The sequence below is a fragment of the Vulpes lagopus genome, chromosome 4 (genome assembly GCF_018345385.1).
Source record: "Vulpes lagopus strain Blue_001 chromosome 4, ASM1834538v1, whole genome shotgun sequence".
Taxonomy (NCBI): domain Eukaryota; kingdom Metazoa; phylum Chordata; class Mammalia; order Carnivora; family Canidae; genus Vulpes; species Vulpes lagopus.
Genome location: NC_054827.1, coordinates 23,424,117 through 23,446,561, shown reverse-complemented (window position 1 = coordinate 23,446,561; position 22,445 = coordinate 23,424,117). Strand labels below are relative to the sequence as shown.

General features: G+C 43.0%; 1 protein-coding gene across 3 annotated transcripts in view; it reads left to right on the top strand.

Moving 5' to 3' along the window:
* Positions 1-22,445, top strand: part of PRAG1 (PEAK1 related, kinase-activating pseudokinase 1) — a 49,256-nt gene that overhangs the window by 16,133 nt on the left and 10,678 nt on the right. For all 3 annotated transcript variants that reach the window (XM_041752839.1, XM_041752838.1, XM_041752840.1), the window contains one exon: positions 12,469-12,626. In XM_041752839.1, coding sequence (XP_041608773.1) covers positions 12,469-12,626 — 158 coding nt within the window. The remainder of the gene's footprint in view (positions 1-12,468; positions 12,627-22,445) is intronic.

The following is a 22,445-nucleotide window of genomic DNA, read 5'->3' as shown; positions in this document are numbered from 1 at the left end:
ATGAAAATTCAATATTATATTATAAATTTAAATTTGGGAGATAAAAATTAAACTATTGTTTTCATAATACATAGAACATAAAATTTTTCTGAGTCTTCCTGACTGGTGATGAGTTAGTTAGGCTGTCTGTTTCAGAGATGTGCAAGTTGGGGAAAGAGCGTGTCTCCCAAGGAGCAAGTTTAAGAAAACTAGAACAAGAAATATTCACTGATCTGTTACATTTACTTCGTGACCTCCCTTCAAATTTCTCAAAATGCCTTCTCTATATTCATGTCCTCTCCAAAACTTGAATCAGAAATAGTCTCTACCAGCGAATCCTAAATCTAGCCCCTTGATCCTGCTCCTTATTCTACTTTCAATGCCTCTCCATGTTTCCTATAAAAACAGAGAAATGTAATGAAAGAGACTCTTCTTACATTTCAGAGGCTGAATTTTCTTGGTCTTGACAGTTGTTTAATCACTAAATCCTGAGGACTTGGTGTAGGTGGAGCTAATCTGAGTTATTGGGTAAAATTAAATATAAGAATATATGTACATTTTGCCCCTGCAATCTCCATTCCTCAGTGTGTGCCTCAGAGAAACACAGAATTCAGTAAGAGAACGTATACAACGAAAATCATCACAACGTTGTTCACAATAGCAGGTAGTTGGCATAAGCCCAGCTATTTGTGTCTAGAAAAACAGAAAAGTAAAAAATCATGAGGATCAAATGAAATACTTAATAGTAGTCAGATGTAGGCTGGATATACAGAAACATGGATGAACCTTAAACTAGTATTGAGGCAAATGATTAAGAAACAGAACAAGATCTATAACACAGTGTAATGATATAAATTGAAAACACATAAAGTAACACCTTATCTTTTTAAAAGATAAATCCAAGGATAAATATCGAAGGAAATAAAGGGAGTACCCCAAAATGGGAAATCAATCTGGCAAGTAGAGAATTAGTGCAGAGATGGGGGTGTAGGGAAAAGCTAAAATAATGAAGATCAGTGTGAAGGTGTTTCATTGATTGAGGCATAAGGTGATCTCACCTCTTGCACTTGAAGTAACTATGAACATAAAGACTGAATCGTGGAGAAAGAGGACTTATGGGCAAGAAATAAGGATGGCAACTAAAAATATCAAGAAGAATGAGGAATGTTTGGAATAGCTGCTTTGAGATGGGAGGTCAAGTGCAAGGATTGCCAGGGGGCCCCAAAAAGCCAGCTGAAGGCTGGAAGCATGAATTAATAGTGGCCCCAGGCTGCATGGTTATGCACTTTCCTAGAGAAGCAGTGGGCTACCTGGTGCAGGAGTGGAGATGGAAAATGTTTGGAATTAACTAGTACAATACAGTGTGATTTATAACAAGAAATCAACGTTTGGTCTTCCTCCCTGTTTCTGGCACAGAGCTCCTAAACCCATGGAGCTTCCTGAGTGAAGAATTTCCTAGGAGCCATAAAGGTGTGTTTTATTATGTTAATGAGGTGACTTTTGGACCTACCTAAGGATGGGGGCTGGTTGCCAGGAAATCAACCCTGTGATTAGAGGGTTAGAACTTTCAGCCCCACCCCCCCAGCCTCTGGGGAGGAGTGAGGGGTTGGAGGTTGAATCAGTCTTCAGTGGCCAATGATTTAATCAACTGTGCCTCAGTCAGGAAGCGTCCATAAAACCCCCGAAGGATGGCGTTTGGAGATCTACGAGGTTGGTGAACCTGTGGAGATGCGGGCAGAGTGGTGCCCCTGCCAAGATCATGGAGGCTCCGCACCCTTTCCCTGCACCTTGCACGATGCATCTCTATCATCTGGCTGCTCTGGGTTATATTCTGCTAATGCAGTGTTTCTCTGGGTTCTTTGAACTGCTCTAACGAATGAATCAGACCTGAGGAAGAGGTCATCGGAACCTCGGATCTATATAGCCTGTTGGTCAGGAACACAGGTGATGACGTGGACCTGCAGTTGTCATCTGCAACAGAGGGCAGTTTAGTGGTTCCGAGCCCTTAACCTGCAGGATCTGATGCTGTCTCCGGGTACTAGGATCAGAACTGAGTTGAATGGTAGGACACCCAGCTGATGGAAATGAGTGGTGTAGGGAAGCACCCCTCCCCCCACCCTTGCCACATTGGAGTTGGGTGAAAAGAACCCTTACCTAGGTTGGGGGAGGTTTCAGCCAGGGCTGAGTCCAGGGAAATGGACCTGCCAAGGAGCAGTTAATGGAGGGCTGACGAGGTGACCTGGGAGTGGGAAAAAAAACATCCATTTTAGGCAACAGACTGGGCCAGAGTAGAGAGTGGAGAAAGAGATCTTCTAATGGTTTTGTTACAAATATCCCAACTCTCCCAAGCCAGGAGGATAGGAACAACGTCTAATATAAATTACACACAGATTTCTTAAGCCAATAGTTGGGCTGAGAAACTGGGTCACAAAGTGGACTGGGAGCATTTGCTGAATCAAGAGAAAGAGGGAAAGATAATTCTGCAAGTGTCGTTGCCAAAACCAGTAGTCTAGAAACAGAAAGATTCTGGTCAGGCACAGATTGTATTGGTGGACGAGTTCCAAGAAGGCTAGGTCAGGAGTTGAAGAACAGTAATTCCCAAGTTGGTGAGTACGAATTTGCTATTGCTTTGGTTTCCTCAATCACCGGAGTCCTCCACTGGGGGTAGAGAAGTGGTATGAAGGGGGAAGGAATTGTGGGAGGTTCTTTCTTACTTGGGGAGGCAGGCTAATATAATAAAAGAGGTACTTTTGTATTTTAATTTGTGTATGATGGAGTTAAGCAACCTGGTCAGCTGTGGAGTATGTGAGCCCTGAGTGTGGGGCGATGCTACACATTAGCAATATTTCAAATCATAGATTCACACTGAGGTCTGGTTGATGGACAGATCAGTTCTAGTTATTATAATACGTTTCTTCAAAGCATCATCCAGATGAACTTTCTTCTTTGAGTCTCTCTCTTTTTTTTTTTTTTGTTAAATATTTTATTTATTAGAGAGAGTGTACATGAGAGTGCACAAGCAGAAGGTGGGGCAAAGGGAGAGGGGGAGGGAGAAGTAGATTACTCCTTGAGTGCAGAGCCCAAGCCCAGGACCCCAGGAACATAACCTGAGCAGAAGTCAGACACCCAACCGACTGAACCACCCAGATGCCCCTTTGAGTCTCTTTAAAGTTCTATTATAAAAGTAGAGGTGTCAGAGTGAAATCTGTAACCCATGTAGTGTTTTCTGTTTCTATCTGGGTAGTAGAATTACCCAGTTTACTGGAGGCTGCGAAGTCCTCCCTCTGTCTCTGTCTCTCCATCCATCCATCCACCCATCCACCATTCATCCATCCATCCATCTTTCTGTATAAGTAACACTTTCTGTACACCTGGTGCATTTTTTGGTACGTAGCAAATATTAACTCATTGAATCTTGCCAATAGCCCCATGAGAAAAGTATTTTTGGTATCCCCATTAGGAGAAATGGGCTAGGGGCACCTGGGTGGCTCAGTGGTCGAGCGTCTGCCTTTGGCTCAGGTCATGGTCCCCAGGTCCTGGGATTGAGTCCAGCATTGGGCTCCCCAGAAGGAGCTTGCTTCTCCCTCTGCCTATGTCTCTGCCTCTCTCTGTGTCTCTCATGAATAAATAAATAAAATCTTGAAAAGAAAAGAAAAGAAATGGGCTGGATGGGCAGCTGAAAGCACAGAGATGAAGTACCTTTTCCAAGGCACACAACCAGTAGGCAGTGGAGCCAGGCTCCGAACCAGGCAGCACAGCCCCTGTGTTCATGTCCTTAACCACCCCATCAAGAAGCTTCCTAGATGACTCTGAAATCCATCTGGGAAGTTCTGCAAATGCTTGTGTGGCTGTTCTTCCCAAAGGCTCCTGCAAGTCTTCCTGCACTGTGCTGGCCTGTGGGTGGGCTGGTGGTGGGGGTGCACCTGTGCTGATTGCAGTTGCTTGGTCATCCACTTGTTCCTCATCTCCTTTTCATCTTCCTTTCTGCCTGCGTGTGAACACCTGAAAGAGCTTCCTCCTTGACTTTCCAGGCCAGGACTTGGGGGCCTCCGTTCTTAGGTGAGCATTTTGGAGATGAAAGTGTAGCACACTGGTGATGGAGTCTCTCTTACCTGCTCCTTAACAACTCCTGGCCTGTCCTCAGCCTCAGCTCAAAGCTCCTTACTCCAGGTAACTCCAAACCTCTGTCTGCCTTCCTCCAGCACCAGGCAGCCCAGAGCTTCTCTAGGAAAGTACACAAAAAATTACCATGCTGACTGGAACCATAGATTAAGGAACATTAATTTTTGAGACCTGAAAGGCGATCCTGTCAAAACATGTGTTTCTCTCAGTGCCAAAGTATATCTGTATATAGTCCGGGCAAATGCCTTTAAATTTCCATTTGATCAATTCAAGCATTTTTACCTTCCCTAAAACTCACTACTGACCTGAATGCATGCATGTGCACGTCCCTATCTTTAAAAGTAAGTATGGCTTTATTCCTATTTTTAAATGGTTTCCACTGAATGCAGACTGCATTCATCATCAGGTTGAACCAAAGGGTTTTTCAGCTTGTAGAGCTGTGAAAGTCACTAGTGCATTAACTGCAAATGCAAATTAATAAGCCTGCACCGTGGGGAACATTGTGGTCATCTGACCGAAAATGAAACTGATTTCCTATCTTTATACATGCTAATAAATCAGTGGGGAAACATGCCCCCAGAGTAGACTGGACTTATTAGCCTAAGATACTCGGAAAATAACTCCCTTAGCATTTTCATCAAAGAGAAGCAAAGATAAAAACAATAAAAACCTTTCCAGCATAGTTATCTGCCTTTCTCTACCCATCTCTTAAAAAAAATGTTTTTTATTAACTGCAAGATTTATGCAAATTTAGGATATTTTGGGGCCGTTGTATTTTGTAAATATGATAAAGGTTCAGCTTTTGAATCCAACTTTATTGAGGAGTGTTTGCTCAGTGTTCCTGTCTTTTGCAAGTTTTGCCAGGCGAATGTAATTCTTTACTGAAAGGAAACATTTATCCTCCCAGATGCCACTGAATTATTGAAACAGAAGCAGATAAACTTAATCAAGAAGTATTTAATAATTACTATGTGTTCCAGTATATTCTGAGTATGACACAGCTCCTCAAACAGTTTATAATTGGGGCGTGGTAACAAGCCTATTTCACGTGAAACAATTAGAATAATCTCACCAGAATTATAACCTAATGCCCAGTGATGTGAATCAGACTCGGTTCGGTGTGCGTCCTAGAGGAGACAGGCCAGTCAGAAAAGACTGCAGTAGTTTGGGAGGGATTTGTAGGTAAGTGATACTGACCCTGGGTCTTGAGGATATAAAGATTTGAAAGGGAGAGATTGTTGTTTCCTCAGAGCCAGAATGAGGAGGGGACAATAATGCAGAATCCTTTGGGGACAATGAGAGATGAGCCCAATTGGAGCAAAGGATTTATGAGGAGAAGTCTATTAACCAAAATGGTGATAATTTATTTCTCCCAAACAAGAAGTCTAGCCATGTGTTCTAATATGCAAACAGTGGGGGACATTGTTTGAAATTGAGATTGGCAAAAGAATATCTGAGGTGTGTGTTTGTGTCCCCATGGAGGACCCAGGATTCGATATGGTGGCTGAGGTTCAGAATACTTAACAAGAGTTCTGTATAGGGCTCGTCAGGGTCAACCATCATAATGAGATCACTATTTTAGAAAGATCTGGAGTCAGGATGCTCGATCCCAAGGCTGCCAATCTATTCTGAAGGTATAGATTGAACCCTTTATCTACTTTTTTGGAGGAGCTTGATAAGTGTTTGTCTCCTGGGTTGTAGGTTTGTTGAAGCAAGGATGGCATCATCATCTCCTCACTCTTTTGTGTCCCCAACACCTAACACAGTGCTTGCCACAGAGTAGGCAGTCCAGATTTATTTCTTGAAAAACCTGGGAATGGTATCGAGGATAGAGAGGACAGGGGACACACTGCAGGTAAAGAAGCATAAGATTAAGAAAAAAAAAATGAGGTGGTTTTATGCACCCAGCAAGTTCAGTGTTTCAGTTTGAATCATTTAATGATTTTGACCTTAGAATGTGGCTACACAGTAGAGAATGAGTGGGGTGAGACCGACTGTGTCCTAGAGTGTGTTTGAATCGCTGCTAACCTTGGAGCCCAAGACAATTGGAGACTGAAAGCTACAGGTCAGAGGCAGAGCCGTCCCTGTTTTCGTGCGCTTTTGCAGGAAGTGCATTTTATAGAAAAGTCAGAGAGGAACTGAGGGGAGAGCTCTGAGCGGTGAATTCACAGCTGGCTGACAAGGCACTCCCGCCACCGCCACCGCCACCGAAGCTGGCCACCCTCCTCAGGGCTGCTCCATGGGACCCCGCAGCCATGGGCCCAGCGGGTCCCCAGGCTCTGGGAGGCCATGCCCATGAGGACGGCAGCCCGGCCAGAGTCTAGGATGGTAAGAGGTTCTCATTCTTTGATTTAGGCATGACTTGACTTACTTGCATCCCAAACTAGTCTGTTTTCTCTTCTGGGCAATCTGAAAAAAAAAGAAAAAGTGCATAGGCTCTTCTAACCTGTTTGTGCTTTCAGCACTAGCTGGGAGGTCTTCTCCAAGTCATCACCCAGCTTAGCGGTGAACTTGGCCGACCCGAAGGTCTGGCACGCCTGCATACTAGGGTCCTGAGTCCGCGTCTGAAATTGCGCACTGGTGTTGCTTTGGGTTTTCCTAGCTTCTGCTCTGGAGGTGAAAAGCTCTCGGCCAAATGCATTGTGAACTAGACACCAGTGAGGGCAGTGGCAATGAGCCTTTGCCTCCGTCACCCTGTCCAAGCTGTGTGGTCCCAGGAGGCTGCTGGCAGCCCCGTGAGGCTCGGGCCGCACGCTGGGGCTGGGCATCCGTTAAGAATTTCGGACATTCTAAGAGCTCGGGGGTATTTTTAGATGAGTCTTGTTCCTATGAATGAGGAAGTCTGGCAGATGGTTCTTCCGCCTGGATTATTTTTTCCAGCTTTCTACCAATACAGTGTGGAGAAAACTCTGGCAGGGCTGCTTTCTCTCGGGACAATAGGGGGAAAAGCCATTCTGCAAAACACCGGGCGGCAGCTGCAGGGCCCAGTCTCTAAAGAGAGGAGCCACTGGCCGTGTATTTCATCCTCTTCTCCTGTGACTATGTCTAATCAAGGGGAGGCAGGGAAGGAAGTCTGAGGAAGAACAAGTCATTTATCACGCTGCGTGAGCAAAGACATCTGTGCAGGCCATGCTCTCCCTGCAGCTGATAAGAATATTCACCACCCAGAGAGGAAAGAGGGGAGTATGTGGTTTCGGCCCGTTGAAGCCACTTCCTTAAATTACAGGACATCAGATTGCATCTTCTAGATGGTTTGCTCCAGTTTTATGAAAGAGACAGAGCAAACTATCCTTAATGAGGGGAAAATGCCTTGAAAAACAATCAGTAGCGTCTTGCTGTGCATCGTTGGGGTGCACTTGGATGGTCATTTGGCCTTAGGTCTGACAAAACAATCCCAACAGGGCTCAGAAAAGTCACCTTTGGAATCCTGAGCCTTTTCCGGGGTTGCTTAAGAAATCTATCACATGTCTAGATGGAGCCCACAAAAACAACTTGATTGTCAGTCTCTGCTTTGATGGCAGGCTTCCCCTTTCATTTTGAAATCTGAGGTAGTTTTGCTCATTCCTTACTTAAAATGGCAATTCTCTAAGAGTGCGCGTTACACAGGCTTTTCAATTGCATCTTGGATGCAATTCATATAAAGGAGTCATCACGCCCAAGATTTCACTGTTACCCCTTCCTTCCCATTTACACCAGAATATTCTAAATGCCTATCAGGCTTTTGTTACCTGGTGGGAGCCTGGGCTTCTTGAGCCTTTTTAGTAGAGAAACAGTAATATTCCCAGAAGTCAGGAAAACATAAAAATTCTACCTGTACTTGAATACTGAGATTGACCGAGGTCTACTTTTGGAGGCTCCCCACTCCCCTATACATAACACACACACATGCTCGCTATAGAAAGCTTATCCTGCAACCACAAGAATAATCTAATTTTGTCTGCATTCACTTGGTGAGTTCAAAACTTGTGACTTCTCCCTCATAGTGACTAGATTTGGAAGAACCAATTTCTGAAGTCTCAGAAGAGACGTTAGGTCTGAGAAATAACTTTTTCCGTATATAAGGCTATTTTCTGGTATTACTAACCTTCACTGAATCTATCTGCCTGTCCCACTGTGGGGCCTGCTGGAAATCCTGCTGGGTCATCCTTTCTGTCCCTTGCCTTTCAGAGGCTTGGCGGCAGGTCAACGACTGTGTCCATCCCTGGGATCATGTAGGCCCTAGTGATTTTCTTTCCTTCTAGAAATGTTCATTTTCAATGTATCATATATTTCAAGCATACAGTGAAGTTCAAAGGATAATTTAAATCACATGTCCTCCACAAAGATTTTTTCAAGTATTATTCACATTTTGCCATTTTAGATTTTTTAAAAAGAAAACATTATAGGTACTGTGGCAGATCACATCTTATCTAGTTTGTGTTTCAGTTTCCCATTGCTACCCGGAGTATTCACTATCTTGAAGTTGATGAGTCTTATTCCTATTTTACTACATATACATGATAAACAAAAAATTATAGCATCATTATATATTTTTATAATATAAATGGTATCACACTGCACTTGAGACTTTTGCATGTTCCTTTTATTTTATTTTTATCTTTTTAAAGATTTTATGCATGAGAGACACAGAGAGAGAGAGAGAGAGAGAGAGAGCCAGAGACACAGGCAGAGGGAGAAGCAGGCTTCATGCAGGGAGCCCAATTCGGAACTCGATTCTGGGACTCCAGGATCAGGCCCTGGGCCGAAGGCAGGCGCTAAACCTCTGAGCCACCCAGGGATCCCGTTCCTTTTTTTTTTTTTTTTCGTTCCTTTTTTTTAAATTGAAGTATAGGTGCCATACAATATTATATTAGTTTCAAGTGTACCAATATAGTGATTTGGCAATGACATACATTATGAATGCTCACCATGAGGTGTAGTTACCATCTGTCACCATACAAAGTTATTACAATATGATTGACTGTATTCCTTCTACTGTACTTTTCATCCCTGTGATTTATTTATTTTATAACTGGAAATTTGTACGTCTTAATCCCCTTCACCTGTTTCATCTGTCCCCTTGCTTTCTTCCCTTCTGACAACCACTAGTTTGTTCTTTTTGTTCTTTGTTTTTACAAGTCCATTTTCCCTGGTTTTTGTTTGTTCTTCTTTTTTTTTTTTTTTTTTTTTAGATTCCGCATTTAAGTGGGATCATCATGTATTTTTGTCTTTCTCTGCCTAATTTCATTTAGCCTGATGCCCTCTGAGTACATCTATGTTGTTACAAAAGGCAAGTTCTCATTCTTTTTTAAGATTGAGTAATATTCCATTGTATATATGTACCACCTCTCCTTTATCTGTTTATCCTCCTATGGACACTTTGGTTGCTTCCTTATCTTGGCCATTGTAAATAATGCTGCAATAAACATAGGAGTGCATGTATCTTTTCAGAGTGTTGTTGTTGTTGCTGTTTTTGTTTTCAGGTAAATACCCAGAAGTAGAATTACTGGATCATATGGTATTTCTATTTTTAATTTTTTGAGGAACCTCCATACTGTTTTCCACAGTGCCTGCACTAGTTTCCACCAGCAGTACATGAGGGTTCCTTTTTCTCCATATCCTCTCTAACATTTATTATTTCTTATCTTTTATCCTGACTGGTGGGAGCTCATTGCAATTTTTAATTTGCAGCAAGTTACTTTTAACATTCAGCATTTAAGAATCATTTCAGTATTGGTACATTAAAATCAAGTTCATTTATTTTTTAATTCTATATCATTCCATTATAAGACTATACTACAATGTATCCGTTATTTTATTGATGGACACCAGACTGTTTCTGATTCTGTTTTTGCTATTAGTAACAACATGAAGAGCCTTGTACATGTATGAGTTTTTTTTAGATCTTCACTGTATAGTAGAGTAGCCGGTAGCTTAAAATGTGGCTAGTCTAAATTGCATTGTGATGTAAGTGTAAAATACACACCAGACTTTAAAGACTTAGAATGAAAAAAAATGTAAAAGATCTCATTAATGATTTTTATACTCATTGCCTATTGAGATGACAATATTTTTATATATTTTTTTGTTAAATAAAATATATTACAATAATTTCACCTATAATTTGGCTACAGAAGTTTAAAACTATGCATTCATATGTGACTTGCACTATAATTTTATTGGACGAAGCTGATTTAGATCAGGGGTCAGTAATCTACCATCTATGCAGTGTGGTCATCTTTGTTTGTAAGTAAAGTTTTATTGGAAAATATTTACATGTAGTCTGTTACTGCTTTCCTGCTCCAACAGCAGAGTTGAATAGCTGTAAAGAGACCATGTGACCCACAAGCCTAAAATTAAAATATCTACCCATCTGACCCCTTTAAGGAAATGTTTGCTGACCTCTATTCTTGAGCAATGATTTTTAGCCTTTTTTTTAAACAATGATCCACAATAAGGAATATATTTACTATCCTGATCCAACAAGCACACAGCTGAAACAAAAGTCTCACAAAATAATGTTTCAAAAATCCTTACTATAATATTTGCATATTTTCTGGTCACCTAGCAGTATGTTTTGTTAAAATAAACTACTGGTAAACTGCCATGCCTCACTAAATTGACTTAGCCATTCATTCACTACTAGTGATTTGAATATTGCTCAAGGACATGTATCCAAGGTGTCTGTGTGTGTGTGTGTGTGTGTGCGCGCGCGCGCGTGTGTATACTCACACATATACATATTTATGTATTTTTTAGTTTAATATATTTGTATACACTTCTTTCAGTGTTTTTCTAGGTTGTAGAATGGGAGCTTTGCCAGCTCAGCAGCTCTGGTGCTGGAATTTCTCCCATGGCAGTTTTCCAGGTCTGAGGACCAAGAGACTCCAGAGGCCACTTTGGAGGGGTTTGGGGAGTTGCACTGCCACAGAGCTGGCTTCTCTCTGGACCAAGGAGTTGTCCATTACTCACAACTGCATATCTAGGCTTCACCTGTGAAAGCCATGATTGATGGATTTGATGAGACTAAAAATAGTTTTACAAAACTTTCTATGATTTTACTTTGCCAGAGGGTAAAATAAAGATAATCTACTACCATGGCACTTCCTATGGATCTGATGTTTCCCAGAGCTCTACAGTGACATTAAAACGTGAGGAAGAGTATTAATCGTAACCTTGCCATCATTGTGACAACTTCCATTTGGCAGCTGTAACATAGTCTTTAATGTGGTTCTAAGAATTGGGGGTGAGGAGAATTACGTGTTCCTGAAGAGTGTCTTCATGGTAGCTAACAAACTTCCTGGAAACTTTTCTGGCAATAAACAAGGGATCCCCATGACTGAAGACCAATACGGGACCTGGCAATATTGAACACAAAGAACAATCGATAAATTCTTGACTGTAAGGTCATGTGCATTAAATAAGGCGGTTCTGATGCCAAATCAATACTGCATTGTGTATTTCCTACAACAGATATTGAGGTATAGATCTGCTGTAGTGGGAACAGGAATGTCATCAAGGAAGCATCAGTTCAGACAAATCTGGGTTACCACCAGCAGGGAGAGAGCTAGATTGATTGTGGTCTGCCTCACTGTGTGGCGAAAATGTCAGGTCAGAGTGAATATTCATGTAGTCCTTGGAAAAAGGGAAGGAGAAATCAATAAGCTAACCGCTCTATCTGATAATGGCACTGTTTTCGCCAAGGCAAGTTATTTTTCTCTTGAACTTGGTATTCCGGTCCCTGATATGTTGGGAATGGTGTCTTAGAGATGCAACAAAAGGTTTCATAGAAAGCCTAAGGGCAGATTCTGTACTTGAGGAAGAAGAGTTATGTTAACATGTTTCTGAGTATTGTACTAAAATCTGGTTAAATTGATATAAAGTTTTCCTTAATTCCAAGGAACAACCTATACCCTTTGAAGCTCTGTCAAGAGAGTACCAGACAAAAAGAAATCCCACCTTTTTAGTCCTAATTTGCACTTCACGTGTCCTGTGATCTTAAAAAAGCTACCCAATCTCTGTATATCTCTCTACATTGACTTGTATGATAATGTTCGAGTTTTTCTTTGTAGAGATGTTATAATAGGCGACATAAATGTTTTGGCCAACAGGGTCAGAATATGAAGGCAGTTCCTCCCAAATCCGGATTTTGACATTTGTCTACATTTACGAAGACTCACTCCTCCTAACCACATTTGAGAAATCTCCCACTATTCATGTGCATAAGGTTTCAAAGGAGTGCCCATTCTCTCTTCCCAAAATCATTTTTTTTCAAAACTTCCTGGCACTGTTCAGGCTGCGGGAGCATAGTGGATTCATGACCCATCACCTGGTTTTTGAATAGAAACCAAATTAATTGCTTTTATTGTTTGTTCTTATCTTTCCCAGGCACCTTTTGAAGATGAACAAGAGCAGCTCTGATTTGGAAAAAGTGAGCCAGGGCTCTGCAGAGAGCCTCAGCCCTCCCTGCAGGGGCGTCCACGTCAACTTCACTACGGGCTCCACGGACAGTCTGGCCTCAGACTCCAGGACCTGCAGTGATGGAGGTAACAGACTTGACCTTGACGGGGAGGCTTAGATTCTCCTGAGTCTGGAAGGCCAGTCCTGGCCACACTGCCCAGATTTGGAATGGCCGAGCTAGACCTACTATCTTGGTTCTGCTTTCCCCATAAGGTAGACTCCACCCAGGAGCAGTTGGCGTTAATTCCCTGTTGGATAGGTGACAAGGTACCTCATGCTGTGCTGCTCTTTCCACTTACACACCATGCATTCACTGATTCCTGGGCTGATGAGCCATTTATGTGTAGGTCTGGTCTGCATTTCTGTCCTCGGGATTGGTTCTTGGGGGATTAGGTGCATGCCAACCACAAGTTTTCAGCCTCCGTGTTTCTTTCTCTCTGCCTCTCCCTCATCTCCTTCGCTCCTTCGTGTGCATGAGTGCACATACATGTGCGTACACGTACACACTTCCTTAGACACAGCAGGTGCTTATATAAATGTTTGTTGGATTAAAGCATGGAGTTTTCATTAGGTTACCATCCATCCCACTCCCTGGGTGAAGCTCTAAGGCATTATAGGTGGATACGTCTTGACAGAGCATGTTTCTGAGCACGCTCTTGTGTTTCTGCAGTTGTAATGGGTAGTATTAAAACCTCTCACCATTTCAACATTCTTTGTGTGCTTGTGTGTCCTCTCCTGTGTGTCTCTTAAACTCGCTTTAGCATGTTAGGTTTCAACATGTGCTAACGTGACACCCTTTCTCACTCCTGTGGAAATATTTCTTCCCAGTAGGTAGTTTTGGCATCAAGGCTTCCATCATAAAATCACAATCACTGACATATTTCCATTGGAAAGATGAGTACTGCTAAGTCTAGAGCATATGTTCTGTGAGTCTGTGGTCTATTCTTATGGGAAATTTCTGATAGCTCAGACTTAAAAACAGGAAATCTCTTAGTCTTGAATGGGGAGGGTGGTATAGCCAAAGAGGCTACATCTTTGGGCTTCCATCTTTTGCCTTCCAATTGTGCAAAAATTCTGTGAGGTGGATTATTCCACAGGGGGCTGGGCTAGGCGCATAAACCTTTGGACCCTATGCCCTGACCTGCTATCTTGGGGATTATGACCAATGCTGAGGGAGCAGTGTAGAGTGAGTCCCATGGCCACCAGCTAGCTCATGTCGATGGGAACTCTACTTAATTGTCTGGGCACTTGACTAGTCAGTACCAGCAAATAATGATGTTTGCTCTCAGGACTCTTCAGGTCTAGCTAGGAAGATAGGGCTGAAACATGTGCCCTCTGGGTGGCTGGTCTAATCTAGGAGATTGGGCTTCCTAGAACATGAATGTTTATCAAGGCTTCCGGAAGAGAGAGGAGCCAATGAGGGCTGTGGAAAGGTAGAGGGAAGGCGTTTACAGAAGATGGCACTTCAGCTCTTCTCAAGTGTGGTTAGAATTAAGGAGTTAGAGGGAGGAAAGGGCTTTGCAGGTTACAGAAATGACAAAGGAGGAACAAAGGCACAGGGTTAGCAGTACATTCTGGGGGAAAGGTAGGACCACTTGATGCACTTTTGTGGAAGCAGGCAGGGGGAAGATGGGACTAGAAGTTGGTATAAGATAGAGGCTAGATTATTATACAAAGCTCTGAAAACCAATGTGTGGAAGTGGGAAATACGGAGACACTGGGGATTTATAGATACAATGGTGATGGCTTACTCAGATGTTTTCTAATTTTAAAAAATCTCTTTTATGGTTCTGCCTTTATCATGAGCCTGTCATTCAATGGAAATGCACTTCAAAATTTAGATTCCTAGATCAACAAAAAATATCTACCTTGTTACCAGACTCTGGGTCCTTAGAGTGAACCATTTCTAGCTGCTGCTCCTGCTTATGGCTCTGTAACCCGGACCATGCTTTCTTTCTCCACCCTCCTTTTGTAACATCTGTTAAACATTAATCTGGAGACTATCCAGAACCACTGGTCATGAATGTGAGAAACCCTTCAGTCTGCTTCTCATCGTTAACCAAGGCGGCTTGCTTTAGATCTAGTCCTGAACAATTGTCTTTCAGTCCCATGAATTCTTACTTGTTTTTTACCTCATAAAAATAATATCAAAATATTTATCTATCACGCCTTTTGTGACTATTTGATATCTAATACTGAAGCTGAGAGAGTGGATCTGAATAAGAGAGGTAGAGTTGGTTCACGCTAAAGTTCCTGGAGACCAGAATGTAGTATCTACTTCTCTAATATATATTAAGTCAACAGATACTATTAGACTATTTGCTTTGTTGGTAAGAATCCAGTAATGAAAAGAGATGCATTTCTCAGAGTTTTTGTATCTACGGTAAAGGCTGACCTGAGTGAGTTGAGGCCAAAGTCATTCCAGAGTTTATCATAATAATAGTTTGTGTAAACTTCTTGGAAGCTTATCAGGGTTAGTGGTTAAAGTTAGTTTTCTACTATTTGGGTTTTGTGGCAAACCCCCGCAAAAGTTTTAAATTTTATAAGAAATGGGGCGCCTGGGTGGTGCAATCGGTTAAGCAGCCAACTCTTGGTTTTGGCTCAGATCCTGATCTCGGTGAGATTGAGCTCCACATCAGGCTCCACATTCAGTGCAGTCTGCTAATGTTTCTCTCTCCCTCTGCTGCCCATCTCCTCCATGTGTGCATGCACATGCACTCTTTTTCTCTCTCACTCAAATAAATAAATCCTTAAAAAAAATTTTATGAAAAAAACAAACAGAATTGAAATCTATAACTTTGTTGCATTTAAAAAACCAGGGTGTCTAAATTTTCTGTTTACAAAGTATCATTTTATATCAATATTAATTTCACTGCTTTATGCTTATATGCATGTCCTACTCCTCAGAGCACATCTGTTTTCCCATTTGTCCATGCGGGCAATTCCATTGAACAGTGTGTCAACTCAGTGGAAGGAAAAATCTGCCTAAGCAGTTGTTTGGTTTATGCTTGGTTTGGGAGGGACAAACTGCATGTGTCAGGACAGATCCACGAATGCTGCCAAGAAGTTATCTGTAGTGAATGGATGTGAGGGAAAGTGGTCAGCTAAATGGTCATCCCAAATGCTCATCAGAAAACAAAGCAAGAAACAAATGGTCATCAGAAGACTCTCATGCTTTAAATGGTTCCTTTTAAATAGGTAAACCTAATGTCACATTAGGATCATTTTCCTTTTTTGATTTAGGATAATGTTAAACTTCAATTCCACGGTACAGGAGATTAGAAAGTGCTCTGTTGAACTGAAACTGTTGGCACAAGCAATAGATAAGAGATCTAACCACACAGTGAATATAGGTATGAATTCGCATGAAGGTATGTACCAGGTCAGTGTTAGTATTTTTATAGCTAACAAACCAGGGATACAACCGAGTTAATGAAATATCTTAACAGTAGCCAACTTCCTTTTCAGTATTAAGGCCCAGAGGATTGTTTTAAATATATACGTTAATGCAGTCATTGATTCGATAGAGATTTGTTGAATCCAGACCTTGTGCTGGGTACAGTTTTAGATGTTGAACATACAGCAATGACAAAAAAATGCCCAGTCTCTTCTTTCACATTGCAGTGGATGGAGATGGACAACGAGGAAAACGATAAAGCTAGCATGTCAGACGGCAGTAAGTGCCAAGGGGAACAAAATCAAGCCAGGAAGTGGGCGGGGAGGGGTGGAGGGTGCTGTCAGGAGGAGAGACCATAAGTCCATAAAGATCAGACATCAGTGAGCAGTGACAGCCTGACCTTATGAGCATTTGCTCCTCTGCTCAGGCTGTTACCTGGGACACTGTAGGAAGAAAAAACGGCCCTGAAAACAGCATCTAAAACCCACCAGCTGAAATTAGTGTATTCTATCAAATGGGCCATCAGAGCACTGGATCCCAAATCAGGTTTGGTCTAACACATTACGTTTGGTGTTTTGCTCTCATGCGGATGGTTAGGCCCTCCCTCATCCCCCACCCCTGTGGAGAGAGGCTGAGTTGTGAATCCTGTTCTGGGAGATTTATTAGATTTATTAGTGATTTATTTATTTTTAAAAGATTTTATTTATTCATGAGAGAGGCAGAGATATAGGCAGAGGGAGAAGCAGGCTCCCCACGGAGATCCCAAAGCAGGACTCAATCCCAGGACCCTAGGATCATGCCCTGAGCCAAAGGCAGATGCTCAACCACTGAGCCACCCAGGTGCCCCATTATTAGTGACTTATTAGTGAAGGATGAAGAAGCTATCCCAAGGAGAAGATACTCATTTTTAATATTGTCTGTGGCCTGAACCCTTACAGAATCACAAAAGTGAAGCTTTACCTTAGTTTAAACAATTCCCTTTAAACTGAATTTTTAAAATACCTATTTTTACTTCAGTAGGGTCATTATATGATAACGATTCACATGATGGGGAAAGACATGAGTTGAAAAATCAAAGTCATTAGATACCCTCTAAGCCAACTCCCACTTTTGACATATTTTGAGCATACTTTTCTGTATTTTCTCAGAAATTTTTATCCATATTTAAAATATCATAAACCTCAATTTGACACATTTTTATACTTAGTTTATCATGAAGTCTTTCAAATCAGAACCTCTAAATTTATCTCATTTTTTTTAATGCTGCATATTTTGTCATGGTGCAAATTGGTAAACCCCTATCTTAACAAGGCATGTTTAGGTGATTTTCATTATCAGTCTCCAGTAAGGTCCTGGGGCACACTTTGAGATAATTTGGTGGACGTATCTGTAAGATAAGTTCTTAAGAGAAGTGGAACCAATATGTCAAAACGTATAGGCATTTTAAATAGAAGTTCCCAAATTATCCTACAGAATGTCACTGTACGCTTCCATCAACAGCATGTGAAAATACTTTGAACTAACTTTTAATTTTGCTGTTAATTTGGGAGAAGACTGCTAAATGATTGTGCTCTCACAGGAGACTGAAAGTGCAGGGTTCTGGAGCCACACTGAGGCAGTGGGCATGGACTGCTTTCCATGAGCCAGTTTTCCTGAGCCAGGGCTTCTCCTCTTTTGCATGTAAATTGCATTCACATCTTGATTGTTGTCTCTTGGGATGATTAAGTGTTCCAGAGAGACTACTCGCAAATGCCACATTTTCCTTCCAGTTGTAAAATGTTAATAATATGCTTCCATTTTCAGGCCGCATTTACCTTCTTGAGAAAGCAAGGGATCCTTTTGAAGGGATACTTGGCTGCCTTTTTTTTTTTTTTTAGCTTTTGAAAATTGTTGAGCCTTTCTGATTGTGTGACCAATCAAGAGTTTGCACGATTTTTCTTTGGAGGAAAAAGCTACATAGGAGGGTAGAACATTCCCTCTGCCACCCGCTTCACGTCTCATTGGGGTGGAAAGAGGGTTTTGGCAGAAACCCACAAGAGTGCCACTTGTGTGCACCATTGGCAAGGTGCCCACCTAGGTGGCTTTCACTGAGTGAGGCCACAGGCCATAGGAAAGTTTTTATCCATCTGCTTTGTTCCTTAGGCCTTGCATTTAGTAGGTACTCAGGAAACAGTAGATGAATGAATAGATAAATCAATATAGCCATTTCGAGCTATACAATCTGTATTCTCATTTTGAAAAATGGTCCATAGAACACTCCAAGTTTTTCAAACAAAAGAAAAGTCAATTTGCTTTCACGTTACCTGCAGTTGGAGAATAGCTAGACCCAAAAGCTAAGAATTTGGAGCTTAGGTACCCCTCACCATGACTCTACCCTTGGCCTCTCTGTTTGCTCTAGCCAGCTGCTGTCAGAAGGCAGAGCTGTGCACCAAGGGAGCCAGACAGACTCATTCACACAGCTCAAAACTGGACTGACCACTTCCTGCATAAGCTTACCTCTCATTTTGGCTGAAGAGAACAATGAAAGTAGCTATTAAAACCCCAGCAAAGGAGAGGACTCTATAATAAAGAAAACATCACAGTACTACGTTTGAACTTCTGGCCTGTTTTTCTGCTTGGCTTTAAGCTGTTTTATCCCAGCCACTGAAATCCTGATTTCTTCTCTGCTTTCTAAATATAATGGTCCCAAGCTAGTGTACCTTCCCCTTGGTCTTTGTAAGATCCCACCCAGCACACCATATGTGATGTGTCACTTCCCCACTAGAAACACTTTCTCTTCTCTGAAACACACACACTTTAGAAATGCAGAGGTGTTCTACTCTGTGGTTGGCTACTGGCTTTATATGCAGAATAGGAAATTGGAAAAAAAACGTAGGAGCTGGGGTTTGGAGCTCTCTGGCCCAATTAGTCTAAAAAAGCCATTTAAAAACCTACCAATGATGTAACTGTAATGGAGGCAAACTTCCCAGAAAAGTATTTTCCATTCTTCTCACCTTTCTTATACTCTTAGCTATAAGCCAGAATTTGGAAACGGGGTGATCTAATGCCAGCATAAAACCAGGACATATTTGAATTCTTCTCATTGCTGTTGAATCTGAGTCCTGAGAATACAGGCTGTTGGCCAACATTTTTCAGGACTTTTTTAGGCACATTTTCCTGAACCAGTGGTTTGCCTGTGACTTTTGCAACTATTTTAGGTGTCAAGGCATATTCTTCCCCTCTTCTTTCTGGCTTTTCTAAATGCAGAGTGTGTCAGCTGTTGCAAATACGTTTGACCCTGACAAAACATAGGGGTTGCAGCACCAACCCCCTGCACAGTCAAAAATCCAAATATAACTTTTGACTCCCCAGAAACATAACTACTAATAGCCTACTATTGACCAGAAGCCTCATAACATAAACAACACATATTTTGTACATTGTATGTATTATATACTATGTTCTTTTTTTTTTTAAGATTTTATTTATTCATTCATGAGAGACACAGAAAGAGAGAGAGAGAGGCAGGGACACAGGCAGAGGGAGAAGCAGGCTCCATGCAGGGAGCCCGATGTGGGACTTGATCCCGGGTCTCCAGGATCAGGCCCTGGGCCAGAGGCAGGTGCTAAACCGCTGAGCCACCCAGGCTGCCCTATACTATGTTCTTATAATAAAGTAAGCTAGAGAAAGGAAAATCATAAGGAAGAGAAAATGTATTTGCAGTACTGTACTGTATTTATTTAAAAAAAAAAACCACATGTAAGTGGACTCATTCATTCTGACCCCATTTGTTCAAGAGTCAACTGTAGTAGGAATCAAGCTGCTGTGTTGCCTATGGCCATGTTCATGAGGAGGCTCCCCATGTAAGAGTGAAGCAACTGGAAGAATCAGAGTGGGTCTTCAGGTCCCATAACAAATAGGTACTGCTTTTTTCATGGTAGAGAAATCTGTTTCATCAAGACGGGCCACATGTTGACATCTCTTTCCGAGTAGCCCTGGGAATACTACCAGCTGAGCTGTTATGTGGTCCTGAGGTGCCCCGGGGGATCTCAGAGTGAAGTGTGTTCTTCTCACTAGCTATGGTTCCAAATCTGGAGAAAAACTTTAAGAAGCTGTAAGAGAAAGAAAGAGAGAGAGGGGAGAGGGAGAAACCATAAGTTAAGAAGAATGCCTCAGGTCAGAAGGTGGTCATGCCTGTTACAGAACTAAGCAATGTTTTTTTTAACTTCAAAATCACAGTATGTGTACATAACTCCTAATGATACGGCTAACGTGCACATTTCGGGTGAGCCTCAATTCCCTGGATGAGGTTCCGGTAACTACAGCCCTGCCCTGCTGGGGACGTGTGTGGTTGGGGAGCACTCTTAGGCAGTGACCTCCTCTGATCAGTACGGGCTTTGTTGGATGACCAACACCTAGCATCTCAGAAATAAAGGAAAATGAACCACTTCCACCTAATACCCAGTACTCCTTGCCAGATTTACCTGTAGATCTGATCAAAGCTGCTGACTAACACAGTTCCCACAGGAAATTGAGAGAACACCCATAGGGCAAGGGAGAAAAATCACTTCCTTCCAACTGCCTGAACACACAAGTTATTTTTGGTGTGAAAGCAGAACCTCTTGATTCTCTTTGGTAATCTAGGGAATAAGAAGTGTTACAGATTTTTTTTTTTTTTAAAGATTCCTGCTATCCTTACAGTTTGAAAAGTTGACCCCAGGGGCAGCTGAGGGAACTAGGGTAGAGAATCTGTGGAAGCGAGAGAGCCCTCTGCCTTAGAGGTGTTTTATTTTGGGGACAGCTTTGAGACAAAATGCACGTTGGGAGAGATTGAAAATGGAGAGAGTGGCTAAAATTATAGACTATTCATGCTGGAAGGGGCCTTGGCTGTGCTGTGATTCGGTCAGTTTTTAAATGAGGGAACTCAGCTGGGTGAGGATAGCACGAGCTCGGAGCTGGTCCTGCTGTCTGTCCTCAGACCACAGACGAGGCAGAAAAGGCTGTGATGGGGGTGTTCCGAGACCTGTCCAGGGAGGGCAAGGAAGGCAAACCACTAAGGATGAGGAACTAGCACAAGGTTTAAAGAGGCAACTAGTCCAGAAACTGATTTGTCAGAAACACCCCGGCCAGCGGGACTGGAGACCAGAAGGAGTCCTCACCATAGGCAGACTGTCCCTGTCACTGGAGACACAGATTAAAGCATTGACCAGACTCTGCTCACACTCCCCTGCCTCGCCTTGTCCCCCCCTTCTGTCTGTTGATAATAAATGGAGATCAGACTCTTGCGACACGTTCTGCTGTCCAGAATGCAGAAAGGCCGGGAAATGGACCTGTTTCCATCTGGCTGCCCTCTTGCTCATCACCTGGGTACTTGGTGGCTGAAGCTGAGTATCCTGTGAGAACCCCACACATAAGGGTTTTGCTTTTCCATTTTCAGCCCAGGGACTAGTGAGTGATCCCCCCTCTGCTCTCTCAGCCTCTGCTAGAGGGAGGACAGAGAGGCAGTGAATATACGGCCCTAGCCTGCATCTGCTCCCATTGCTGCCTGCACCCTTGAGAGGGGAAAAGTCTCTTCCTGGAGAGTGTGGGCCAGGGGTCCCACAGACTGCAGGGTTCCAGAACCTGCCAAGATCAGCTGCAATCAGAGTCTCCATTCTCTGGCTGGGTGGATGGCTATCGCTTGCCCCCCCACACCTTCTGTGAGGACAATACAAGGGTGTTTAAGGTTGCCTGGCCTGACTGTGCCACTGCTGCTTAGTTTATAATCACCCTGGCCTCCCTGGGTGGGTATAAATCACTCATTCAGCCTTGCTGGCAGGCGCCCCGCCTGTCATTAGCAACGCAGGGTGAGGTGGGAAGGAAAACGTAACTGTGATCTTGATAAGCTACTGGGCAGCAAGAGCGCTTGCCTGCTGCAGATGTGGGAGTGTGAGAGGACTTGGGCTTTCTCCGGGGTCTGGAAAGAGAGACAGCAGAGCCAGGGAAGGTGCTGGTGCGGGCCCGACAGCCCTCTGTGCTGCACCAACCTCTGGGGCTGGGTTCCCAGCTCCTGCGTCCGGCAGGCTGCATGCATGCTTTGCACTTGGGATTGTCCTGCTGTAAGCTTTGCATTTGGGCTTGTCCTGGACGGGAGGCCCCTGCTGTCACCTCACTGACACAGCTCGCGTCATTCAAGCTGCGGCACAGAGGTCAGTGCCCACTCTGCCCAGGGCAAGGGGACCCCCCCTCCTCACGGAGTATCCTGAGTAAGGAGACCCAGGGTTGACCTTGGGGAGGCCTGGAGTCAGTGCTTGTTCCTTGGAGGGGTCATTCTGTCCCCAGAATGTGTCCCAACTTTGGTTGGAGAAAGCAGAGGGGGGACTCAGTGTGAGCAGAGAAAGTTGTTAACTCTTCAGGAGCAGCCTGAGAAAGATCATGTGCATCGACACAAAATGAACAGTCTGCTTCCTTTGGGGCCTTTTGGTATGTGCTTGGGCCCCCGGTGTTTGTGGCACCTCATGTATCTGGGCATCCTGCCAAGGTGGGGAGA